This window comes from Puntigrus tetrazona, chromosome 13 (genome assembly GCF_018831695.1).
Source record: "Puntigrus tetrazona isolate hp1 chromosome 13, ASM1883169v1, whole genome shotgun sequence".
Taxonomy (NCBI): domain Eukaryota; kingdom Metazoa; phylum Chordata; class Actinopteri; order Cypriniformes; family Cyprinidae; genus Puntigrus; species Puntigrus tetrazona.
In genome coordinates this window covers 8018888-8031824 of record NC_056711.1, presented here as the reverse complement: position 1 = coordinate 8031824, position 12937 = coordinate 8018888, and the positions used below count along the sequence as shown (strand labels likewise).

The following is a 12937-nucleotide window of genomic DNA, read 5'->3' as shown; positions in this document are numbered from 1 at the left end:
TTTCTAAGATAAGAAGGTGCCTGAATGCAATATACTCATGGCACTTATTAACCACAATTAACTTTTGATACATTGGTGGCAACCATCCCCAAGTAATTCTGAGAGATATTTATTTACTACTTTTTCTTTTTTTAAAAACAATAATCCCATGACTTTTCATTACCTAAATCAAATCAGTATTTGGTGTGACCATTTTAAACAGCACCAAATCTCTACACTACACTTTCATAAAGTTTGAAACTGTTTGCAGGCTGGTTGGTTTAAACACCTTTCCAACTTTCAAAGTTTTATGGATTTATACAGTCTTGGTTGCTTCTGTTTCTTCATGTAATCCCATATGGGCTCAAAAATGTTGAGCTGATAACTCTGTTTTGATGATACCATCTGACGTGGGCATTGGTCATGCAAAACTCTCAGTGGATATTTACAATTTGCAAAAGGAATGTTTGGGAATCTTGCTGATATTATCTACTCGCACACATAGGCCAAAGATACAAGTGGTCTTGAAAGCAATGTTTTGGTGAAGTATTGGACACCTTAACACAGAACTGTATGTGGTCACAAAATCACAGACCCTGTCTAAAAAAAATCTGTTAAAGCACATATCTAAACATCAGGTGTAAACAATGCCTTTAATACACTAACTAATGACATTTTTGAGTAATATTTGCACCAATACACACACACACACACACACACACATTCTTTAGATCCCAGAGAACAAGAGAAAAACATGCAGAGTACATGAAGTTGATAGAGTACCTTTCCTACCTTTCATGTCCTCCTCTTCTGTGGTGTTACAGCTCTCTGTAGACCCCTGTGACGAGAGAGAGAGACAATGTGCAAAATGGAGGGATGGTCGTATGAATGTGGGAAGACGGGAAAAGAAGTATAGAAATACAGGTTTGCAGACAGGGTCTATAAACCACGTGGAACAATATACAGTGCACACACTGTGTATCAGCAAATACACACACATAAAGAATCACCCGCAAGCACAAATATACCCTAGCACACCCTCACACACAAACAAAGCTCTCACAGGAACACACCAAGCCCTGCACAAACCAGCCAACCCAGCATGAGGGCAAGCCCCCTTCATTTGAGTCATATTTGTGAAGGTTTGGAAGTGTCTCAAATGACTGGTGTTCAACGCAGAGCTAAAAGAGGTGGCTTACCTTGATGCCATCGGCTGGATTGTGCACGACAGTGGTCTGTGGTTCCTGGGGAGGCAGGAGAGAGTTTACCATGCAGGGCTGAGGAAAGAGGGTGTAGGGACTCTAACTCCACAACTAGCACGATGATCCTACACTACTGTCATGATTGTCAGCAGCCAGAAGCTACATCAAACACTGACACTGGAGAATTCTGCATTTAAGTTCCTTGACTTGATCCTATGTATACACAGTGGCCCCAAAGTGTATTTTGGAACTTATTTTACACTTAAAGTTTGAATTACATGGCATTAAAATGAACAATATAATGTATGATATAATAATATAATAAGTGATACTTGGTATAATTTGTCATTTACAAACAAAGACTAAAACTTTGTGTATACAAAGAATAAAATAAATATGCTATATTTCTTTAAAATAAATGCTACTTTTTTTTTTACTTTCAAGAAAACTTTTTTTCTTGAAAGTAAAATGCAACTTAGTTTTGTTAAATGTACATGTTTTGTTAATGTTTCAATCAATTAATCAGTTAAGAAATCAGATCAATTATGTGACAATGTTTGAAAACCAAAATCAATATAAAACAAAAATACAGTAAGCAAGTCTGTCGTATTTTACCTTAAAATAAAAGGTTCTATATGAAATGGAATGGCATTTCATACATGTTTAATGCATACATGTTTAAATACTTTCTGAGGCCGCTGCATACAATAACTAAATATTAATGAAGGACACTATACGAAGGAACTGAAGGTTAATGGAAATGCAAACAAGGATTGGATAGTTAACCACAAAAACACAGTGGAAGAGGAAATAGCCATTAAGCTTGACGAGTCTCTCTCCAAGACCACCCCCAGTCACCAGCAGCACACAGACATAACAGAAATGATTAACACCACACAAACAGTTAGCTTTCAATGCCACAGTATGTTATTTCTCCTGAAAGCACAAAGCATTGATCCTACCTTTGCACATACACACCCCACATACAAACAAACGGTCTAGCGCACTAGATTCTACTTCATTTCCACCACCACTAACACAACACCCTCTAGTAAGCAACCTGTCAACGCAGACTTGAAGATGCAGTCCCTACATGCCGAGAGCCAATTACAGTTTCATTCCCTTTGATGCAGTTCAGACAAAACCCCACATCGCCTGTCAGCCCGAGCAACTTCAAGGTCTGGGCGCTGAGCAGGACGAGCGTATCGGTCAGTCACACAGTGTAGCATGAGGACAAGGACAACGTAGTGTCCAAAACTCTGAGACCTTACTGAAAATTAAGAAAAAAAAAACTGACATAACATGAATGTGCAGTTGAGGACAAAACCAAATTAAAAATGTGATTTTAAATTGGTTTTAATCACATTTCATGCCGATAAAATAAAATAATCTCAGACTTTTAGACTTTTTTTTCATGTCCTCTGTAGGTAACAGCCATTCGTCAAAGGAGCATTACCCATAATGGAAAATTAGGGATTGCATCTTCAGAACAAACAGAACAGCTCTGCTTCCTGACATAAAATGATCCTGTTTTACCCTTGGAGACTCGACTGAGATTAATAAAAGGTGCAACCAGGCTTTATCTACATTTAACTTGCTTAAAAAAAAAAAAAAAAGTTCTCTCACTTTAATATGGTTAGGAGTTTTTTTCAAAAGTACAGGGTTTGCCTGTTAAGTTGTAAAACGTCTCCTGCGAGTTTGTTTGGGTAAAATAGGAAGTCAGAGAGAAATCCACAAGCACAAACCAGATGTTTTAACTCATCAAAAACCATGAGCAACGTCACACATCTTCATCTGAGTGGATTGAGCGATGGGTGGTGGAAGTCAACACAACAGGGATGGGACAAACTGATAAAGCGTTGTACTAAACAAAGACTTAGGACTAAGAAAAGGAAAGACTATGAGTGAAGGAAATAAAAAATTAAGATGAAGTACCATTGGTGCAGTGGATGATATGCTGCTGTCTTTGGTGCTGCTGCTTACTACACTGTTTTTGTTGTTGTTTGTCTGTGGCTGGGGCAAAAACAAAACAAAAACAAAAACAAAAAAACAATGACAACACAAAATGATTTTTGTTCAGTGCCATTAAGAACCGACAGCCTCAGCTCATACGTCGAAAAGCCACAGTACAGCATGTAAGGGGACCTGTATGGGTACAATTGCTTAGAAATAAAAGAACAGTCACGTAACGTGCCCTAGAGCACCTTTAATGACACACTTTTGTGAAATAAGCACTTTTAGCTCTACTTGAATTAATGAAAACGCTCAACTGTATGTGCTTGTTTTTGTGAGAGGTTCGCTGATTATTCAAAATTAAAATACTGATTATACAGATTTAAACGACTGATGGTGAATAATAGTACAAAATGAAAAATAATGAAGCAATGGCGGCTGCTTCCTTTTTGTTTGTTATTATTAAAACTGTTTAAGAATTCTTAAAATATGACTACAGAGAACAGTTTATTTTTTAACACAATTTTGTATACTACTACTACTACTACTACTACTACTACTACGTGTACATAAACATCTCTCAACCATCTGTTTGGAGAATTTGATGCAATGTTATTAAATGTTAATATATTTCCATATATTCATGAAACAGTTCCTCCAGTGCTAAAACCCCAATAAAATTCAAAGAAATATTTCAAGGCTACAGATAAATAGTTTTTTTTTTATTCGCAGAAAAATGTAAATATGCTAAATGGTAGATATACTATTACAATACTTTGTTGCGCAGTAACATCTAAAAGCCACTGTTACCGTCATGGAGCCACAAGACCCTGATAGTCCACTAGTGCATGCAGTGAAAAGCTTCAGCGCTCAGACCTTTTACTTTGTTAATCAATGCAGGGTACAACTTAAAAAAAAAAAAAAAAAAAGAAAGTCTGACTATAAGATAGAAAGAAAGAGGCGATGGTAAAACAGAGACGATTCTTGAAAAGAACAGTCAAGAATCATTACAGAAAGATTCAACAGGTTAACAAACACTCAAAGCAAAAGAGCAGCCAAAAGTTATTCATTACCAAAAGAATAACTCTGAATACATTTATTGAAAGAAACTAGCCTCCACTATATCACCCCATTGCTGAAAAATGTAATTTTTTTATTCATTTAACTTTTTTAGATGTTTACAAAGAACTTCTTAAATTTTGTCAATATATATATATATTTTATAATACTACAATACAATGAATGAAAAAAGCTTTTGAAAATGTATAACTTAACAGAAGATGCTAAAGATGATCGATTCTTGTATCCAAAAGTCTATTTGGAATCAATAAAACTATGATTTGGTGACCTTTAAGTTAGGTCAGGGTGTGCATGTGTCCAGACCTGATGGAGAAACTCAAGGCATGAGAAATGGCAGTTTATGCACTCAAAACCTCTGTGATGTTTGTTAGATAATAAAAATGCAGAACTGAGCTTCCCCTGCGATGAGGAACTGAACTGCCATGTCTAACTCACAGGCATCAACTTCTGCTGTAATTTGCTATCAAACGCTTGACGACAAAAGAAAAAGTGTTTATTCTTCAGGGGGAAAAATTTACTGAATTAAACATCATTATAACCACAATAAAATTAAATAAAAAAGATAAATAGAAAAAAAAAGGAGAACTTAAAAAATAAACAAAACTAAAACAAGGGGCTCTTTACTTGTTGGGACAAACCTGATGTCACAGCCACTGCAGCTATTGCCATGGCAACAGAAATCACTGGCGCTCTATGGACTGTGGGAAAAAGGGGAGTTCCAGTGAGAGAAAGGCTTGTTTGTCTGTCTTTAGGCAGTGTGTTCCAATAGCGTTTAATTTCTCTTTCCTATTCAAGAGCACCAAGTAAGAGCCCTTTGTCCACTTCAGCAAATTTCAGCCTTGGTCATAATCAGTGGCTACATGCAACTGATTCTAAAGGCCTGTGAAAGTGGAGAGGGAGCTGGAGGAAGCTCACAAGGCTTATCAGGGCCTTGCAGAAGATGGACCAAACTTAGGTCAGGGAGAAACCTCAGACAAAAACCCTGGTCTGGCTCACCAAAAAAGCACTGAAATGCAATGGTAATGAAGAATGGACTTCAAGGAGAATGGGCTTACATTATAAGAGCGTGTATGTAATAAAACAGAGTTGAACTGGTGAACATGGCTCTGTTAATGTTTGATGATCCTATGACTCACAAAATCCTACAATGAGACAAAAAAGACCCAAACAAACTCTCGAGCATCTCAACCAAGAAAAAAAAGAGAGCCAGAGAGTGAGAAAGTGTTGAGGGAGAGTCAGAAAAAGGGGAGAGACACGGAACAGATCTCACCATCAAATAAACACTGGAGCTTGACTTCCTTTTCTGAACAGGGTGAAACAGAGGAGGGCAAAACAGGGAAGCATAAAAAAACAGGCCAGTGAACACAGAAAAAAAATAAAGCTGCTAGTTAGATCCCACAGAGAAGAAAGAGAGAGGAGAAATGAACAACCACAAGAAGTTGCAAAGCCGTGTGTGATGTGACAGGTGTTTAGTAGCAACAGTTGAAACTGCTGAAATCGATTTATTGACGAGACTCGTTTCATTTCAAGCATTTGCTTCTCGGTTGCTTGGTGAAAGGCTGACGATTCACTGCATGCACAGAGACGGCACAGGGCTGAGTAAGTCTCTCTGCCATCTCTCTTTGCCATGACTCAGGACTAACAAATGAGCAAATGTCAAGAATGGTATATTGTAATATGCCGAATGCTTTTTGCTTGGGCCTCCTTGGGGTGGATATTATGGGGATCACACTGAAATACATCAGCCTAATAAAAAGTAAACAGCTAATCATTTGAAATAAGAAACAGAGAGCGTTTAATCATTTTGGTTTATGCAAACCATTTGCTGGTTAGCTTGACTGTCAATTCTGTTTATAACATGTCCTTAAAAGGAGGAAAATAAATATGGACCAGGAAAAATCTTGTAAACAAAAAATTGGAGAAGAATTGTGCATTTATGATACAAAAACAATATATTTTTTATCATTCCAATGCTGATTCAAGAACTTACTGTACTGTAAGTAATGAGAAAGATTTATAAAAATGTGTGTTGGGCTTACCTTCACGCCATCGGACTTCTTGTTCAGTAAACTTTTGCATGCTGAAAGATGAGAGGAGAGAAAAACAAACAAAAAACACAAACAAATTCAGAACCAAACGAACATTTGATGAACTGACTTTTTGACACGTAAATGTTGCTCATTCAGCGTATAAGAAATTCAAATTTAATTTTTCCTTCACAAGTTTAAGTACTAAGTTACTAAAATAAAATAAATTAACAAATAAAACTAATAAAAATATTAAAAGCACAAAACTAAATTAATAAAACTTGAAAAAACTGAAAATATAAAAATAAAATATGAATAAATACTATGATAGCATATGGAGTAATAAATGAATGAGTCACATGACTAGAAAAAACATCCATAGCACTGTAAAATGGCACCTATTCTCAGTGAGCAAGCAAATGTCAAAGCCCTGCTACCAAGAAACATGAAAGACCAACTCAAGTTTGATGTGAAACCGATTTCATGAACATCTTTCCCCGTGTTCTCATAAGCAGAAACATGGTTTGAAACCAAAACAGAACTAATGAGACACAATGGCAACACATATGCACAAAAAATAAAAATAAAAAATGCAGACACGAGTAGCCTTTCTAAGTATGATCTTCAAATTCCCTTACCTTTGAAAGTAGATAGAGGAAGGAAAGAATGCAAAAAGGGAAAAAGGTAAGATAAATCAATCAACAGATTATTCAAAAGAAAAATAGCTGTGGCAAACAAAATAATCAAGCAAATCAAAGCAAAACTAGAGGATTTTCTGTTCATGCTGGGTCCATGCTGTGCAGAGGCATCTCCTGTCTGGCCTGCTGTCATCACTGAAGGCATTTCTCCTGCACAAGACTCCATGCAGATCTGACAAACTGAAGCCAATGTCTGCTTCAGTTCACTCTAGCACATTAGAGCTGAACTGCTGATTCATTAGAGGACTGAGTGGTCCGACGATAAGTCCTTTTTTTCTGACCTGTTCAGCTGTTGTGCTTCTAATTAAACTGGTCTCGTAATTAAAATTGTATAATGGGGTCAAATGAGTTTGCTTGCTGCACTTGTTGATGTATGGAATGGATCAAAAACTACTTTAGCATGAGTTAAAGAGATTAGTGATGGGTCAATAAGAGTTTTTTTAAATAGTCAATGCTACTTCCAATAGAGAGAGAAGGGAGGGTGATGGCCAATAAAGTCCTCCTACATACACTACTGTGTAGAAGTTTGGGATCAGTAAGTTTAATTATTTTTTTTTTCAGCAAGAATGCATTAAATTTATCAAGTGTGGCATTAAAGCCTTTTAAAACTACAACAAAATACTTCTATTACAATTGCTGTTTCTCATCAGATTTAAATAATTTCTGAAGGATCGTGTGGCACTACAGACTGGATTAACAACGGCTAAAAATTTAGCTTTAATTTAATTTAGAAAGTTATTTTAAATGGTAATTATATTTTACAATATTTCTGTATTTCTGAAAATAAAATATGACTTAAAATATTCCAGAGCCCAAACTATTGAACGGAAGCAAAGATAATACAATTTTGATTATAGGAATTTAAAATTTGCTAAAATTAAATAAACTCATAAGTGGGCATTTCATTATTAAATGCTCTCGATATAATCAAACAGCAGCTAATTTACCATCTGGGCTGATAAATCAGTCTATCACATTGCCAACAGCTGCCTTTGATTCTTCTAGGCTTCAATAAAATGCTGCAATTGTTAAAGTATCATTGTAAAGCAACAGAAGCAAATTGCAGAGCATTCACAGACATGCCACTTTAATTAAGACATATATGAATAGAGGCAAGAAACTCAGAAATGAACAAAAAGCAAGACAAAAGGACATGTGGATCCTGTTGCTTCGGGTCTTCCATGCACAAAGACCCCCGAACACATGCTGAAAAGTACTTCTGAAGCACGCCACAGTGATCCCAACTGTGAAGACTTCAGCATGTAGGTTCTTCTTAAGTCTTCCCTCAAGAGCATGCTAATAGACACATGGTGTAGACATTCATTCTTACTACAGGCAAATGCATTTCAGCATCTACCCACAATTTCATACCAGTGCAGCTGGTTGACCAAAAGCCGACCTGACTGTGGACTGAGGTATACAAGGAGAACGAGCTACCTTAAGAAACCATCAACATAAAACGAGGCAACTAAATCCGTAATGCAACTTTTAAATATGACGCAGTTTCTTAAGGTGACTCTAGTCGAAATACCTCCACCGGGGCATCCCTGGACCATCACCAAAAGTGCAAACCCACAATGCATTATGTTTCCAGAGAGACACCAGTTGGAAGACATAATACATTTTTTTGTGATACTCTTCTTACCATCCCAACCTGCTGACAATGACACAAAACATCTTCTGACAAGTTCACAGCACATTCAGTGCAGTGCAAAGGTCACCACTGAAGGGAAAGGGCTCTTTCATCCCAGACTTCGGTCAAAAGTCATGAAGCACAAAGAGAGATACGAATGTGTCTCAGAGTTGAGAGTGACTGAATTTCAATTATCCTTGATTTATATTTGTCAATTCACTTAAATGTCAGAATTCAAAATTTATACTAAATCGAATTTGAATTGAAATATTCAGTCAGTGAACCCAACCCTGGAGCTTGTGTTACATATTCTCTGCATAGCGAATGGTCTCTCAGAAGAGTTTCAGTGCCCGTGCGTTGGCAAGGGTATAGCAGGCTCCCTTTGGTCACATGCTGAGGCTGAAAGTGGGCAACGGCCCCCTAGTGCCCATCTCACGTACCTTCTTGTGCCAGTGCAGCTGTGCTGGTGGTGGGGGTGGCGGGGCTGGTGTGCTGCCGACCCACTATTGGACAAAAGAGCATGTCGTTTTGGAGAGGCTGACTCAAGGCAGAAGCTCAGCCTTTCCGGTATCATAGAAAACTTACCCAATTTGTACCCTAACAAAGCAACCTAAAGCAAAGCCCAAATGCTTCTACACAGTCAGGAAAGTAAACATACTGATTCACAAGTCTCACTCGTATGTCTGAAGCTAATAAATCATTCACCTGAAAAGTTCCTGGACACCAACATGGTGGTCAAAATAGCCCCCTGCAGAAAACACAAATGCCATTTCAGTTATCTTACATATGCCAGTATATGCATAAATAAAATGACCCTAGTTTAACAAAAGAGTACAGTATGTAAAGTATTTTTGCAGCATATGTCAGCAAATGCATAAACTAATGTCAAAATATTGAACCTTATTGTGCTAGAAATGAATGAATCAGACCTTTAGTTTTCTGCGGGCGTTGAACTTGCGCAGACACTCAACAGTTTCTTGACGATGCATCATGGAGGCGACAGTGGAGCGTTGCTAAGTGAGCAAGAGACATCAGCACTTAGGACAAATCCTCATTCATATACGTTATGGCAGATTGTATAGAAAACAAATTGGATAAAATGCCTCATTTGAAGTTTTTCTATCAGCCAAACAGGCTAGCAGATGTTTACTTCATTGCAGACTGGAGTGTAAGCTGTATGACAATATGCCAGTTGTTGGATGTAATTGTGAAAAGCTAAGTGGCAACAATATAAACCAGCCTGGAGAGACACAATGAAAAGTGCTGGGGGTTTAAGTCCACTTACGCAGACCCACGGATGTTTGAGTGCTTGGTCAGCCGTGATCCTCTTCGCTGGGTTGATAGTCAACATCTGGTTGATGAGATTTTTGGCCTCTGGGGTAACAGTGTCCCACTCTGGAGATGGAAACTAAGACATAAAGACACAAGAGAAAGAGAAGACGAATGGGTTTTCTTGAAACACAGTGAGGTCTACAGTGAAAACCTGTGGCTTGTTTCATTTAAACATAATAGTATTATAGTATTTAAAACTAAATAGTATTATAAAACAAGAAAGATTTAAAATGTATTCATTATAAAAATATGCACCCACAATAAAAACATACATAAATGTTTCATATTTATATATACACATAATAATCATACACCGTACGCACACGCATATTTTATGAATTGCAAACAAAAAAGTATCTTGAGTGTGATTAATCGCAATTAATCATTTGACAGCACTGATATTCATAAACTATTGATTCATAAACTAATTTAACACACATTCTGTATAGCTACATTACCATGACATGTATTATGAAAAGCTTATGAAAAGAAATTGTATATTGCTAGATCACTTTGTGACATTGATTATGTGTACTGATGGTCACGTGTTCTTCCAGTGGAGCTCAAAATGCTCTTTGGATTAATAAAGCTGAAGAACATGATCATCAGGTTTTGCACAAACTTGTTGAGTTCATAAAGTTCAACATTGAAGCAAGAGGTGGCCAAACCAGGTTCTAAGACAAGAATGTTAAATCAGCTTTATGCTGATACTAGTAATACAAATTGCAATGAAAATATTATATTATATTATATTATAGTATATTATATATAAGTGAAAAATAGAAGCATTTTCACTAGTTTCACTCAAGCTGTTGTATGTAACAGAGTGCTCAAATATACAGACATGGAAAAACACGCAGATCAATGGCTTCCATGGACTGTAATGGATGTTAATGAGATTAAAGCAGAGAAGCTAAAGCGATGGATGGAAAAGTGGTGTTTTCCACCTGGATGGCTAAAAATGCTGAAACCAAAACTGGCCTTGGTAATCACATCTCTCCTATATTGCAGCACTCCATCAGACGGACAATGCCACTATGCAACAAACACTACAAAAACACTATATCCCAATGCACTTAGAGAGCCTATCAATCTGGACTAAAAGAGATGGAGAAAGCACAAATGAAATCAAATTAGTGTGAATCCATACTCTGATCATGCTAGATTGTTTGCAAGCAGTTGGCCACTGTGAAAATATGACTACGCTTTCTGCAAAGTTGTTGTAACCTCATATAAGCTACTACAGGATAGCATTAACAGGAAATATGCCACTTTAAACTGGTTTTCCTTTGGGGTTTGAAGAGGTGAGGATGATGATGAAGACTCCTCAGTTGTATGTTCCTCTTCTGAGCTCTAGAGGAGGGGGCTGCCATCATTTATTATTGAATAACTCTGCTCTCTATCCCAACCAATTAAATATTAACAAAGGCTTCAATCTGGGTTTGCCACTCCGGGTCGATGTAGTGGCACTGAAATCTCTGTATGTGGATGGCCATGAGAGCGTCTCTGTCAACATGCTGACAGGCAATAAAAGACAGGTCTAATAAAAGGGCTTTCACTTTCTTTTTCTTGAACTAAGCACTGCTTAAAGTGGGTTACAAGCACTTTTTTTTTAAACACGCCTGTTTTGTATACGCTTTAATTACATTAGATATGTGAGCAGTGCAAAGAGTGGAACTGCACAAATTAGCATAGAGCGAGGAGTAGGTTTTTTTAAAAAGTTGAAACACTGGTGCAACTGGGCGATTATAATGCACAGAGAGCTCATTAAGGGAAATAGCGAGTGCGTTTACTCACGTCATAGGCTCCAGCCTTGATCTGCTGATACAGTTTGTGCTGGTCCTCATCCCAGAAAGGAGGGTAGCCCACCAGCAGGATATACAAGATCACACCTGCCCAGGACACACAAAATTGATAACTTCATACTAGTACTAGTCTACTGTTTTTCCAAAGTAATTAGTCTAAGTTACAATTTTTTGCACACTATTCATAAAAATGGACAAATACACTATAAAAGATACTCTAACTAGGTATGCGCAATTGATCGATTTTCTAATCGCAATTACAATTACAGATGCCACAATTAATCGTTCAAAGTGGCAATTAAACACCTAATAATTGAGGTATTGCAGTCTAAATATTTTTTGCATCCTGACGCACACACAGGACCACACTTAAGAGAAATAAAATGAAATGCGATGTGTTTTCCATCAACTGGGTAAAGCGAAGGGGTGGGTTTCACAAACCAAAACAGTGACCGTCGTTCTAACTAGCACAAAGAGTGTCTTGGAATCATTTTAATGTGGACACTAAATAAAAAGGTGAAAATCTTACCACAAGCCCAGATATCCACTGGTTTTCCATAGGGGTCCTTTCTCAGGACTTCAGGGGAGAGGTATCCAGGGGTGCCTGCAAAACCTGTAAAGACATAATGTGATTACCTACATTTAATATATAAAATCAACTGATTCTACAAAATAAAGCAACAATATTTCAGTCTGGACTAAACAAATAAACACACACACATTTGTTTTTTGTTAAGACTGGGGACATCCCATAGGCGTAATTGTTTTTATTCTGTACAAACTGTATGTGCTATTGCCCTATACCTAACACTTTACTAACCCTTTCTATAAAAAAAAAAACAAAAAACAAAACTCTGTATGATTTATAAGCATTCTGAAAAGTGGGGACATGGGGCAATGACCTGAAAAGTCACTTTCATCTCGTAATACCCATGTCATACCTGTGTCCTTATACAAATTCCTGTCCACAAAAACACACACACAAAACCTCTTTCTAACAAGGCTGTGCAATGTGACAAAGCAAATAAAAAATTTTCATGATATTAGACAAGCTTAATCCAATTTGTCCACTGGCTTTGTCATATGTGACCTTCGACCTGGTTCAAGTGAGTAGTCTTGACTCCAAAAGGACAGTAAACATTGAGAATCTACTCAATATTTCCCAAGGGCACAGAGAAAAACATAAGCTGGCTACTCTCCAGAGCTCTCTAGTTTCACAAGAGCCACA

The 12937-nt window shown here is 37.2% G+C and overlaps 1 protein-coding gene across 33 annotated transcripts in view; it reads right to left on the bottom strand.

Annotated features, from left to right (window-relative positions):
• camk2g2 (calcium/calmodulin-dependent protein kinase (CaM kinase) II gamma 2) overlaps positions 1–12937 on the bottom strand; it is a 49622-nt gene that overhangs the window by 9307 nt on the left and 27378 nt on the right. For 4 of the 33 annotated variants that reach the window (XM_043256348.1, XM_043256360.1, XM_043256356.1 and 1 more), the window contains exons 8-17: positions 12239–12322; positions 11702–11796; positions 9858–9980; positions 9502–9585; positions 9278–9320; positions 9013–9075; positions 6254–6294; positions 3117–3194; positions 1179–1223; positions 772–817 (exon numbers count right to left, since the gene is read on the bottom strand). In XM_043256348.1, coding sequence (XP_043112283.1) covers positions 772–817; positions 1179–1223; positions 3117–3194; positions 6254–6294; positions 9013–9075; positions 9278–9320; positions 9502–9585; positions 9858–9980; positions 11702–11796; positions 12239–12322 — 702 coding nt within the window. Of the gene's footprint in view, positions 1–762; positions 818–1178; positions 1224–3116; positions 3195–5484; positions 5518–6253; positions 6295–9012; positions 9076–9277; positions 9321–9501; positions 9586–9857; positions 9981–11701; positions 11797–12238; positions 12323–12937 lie in introns of all 33 variants that reach the window. The other 29 variants (XM_043256347.1, XM_043256358.1, XM_043256367.1 and 26 more) reach the window with 15 other exon arrangements.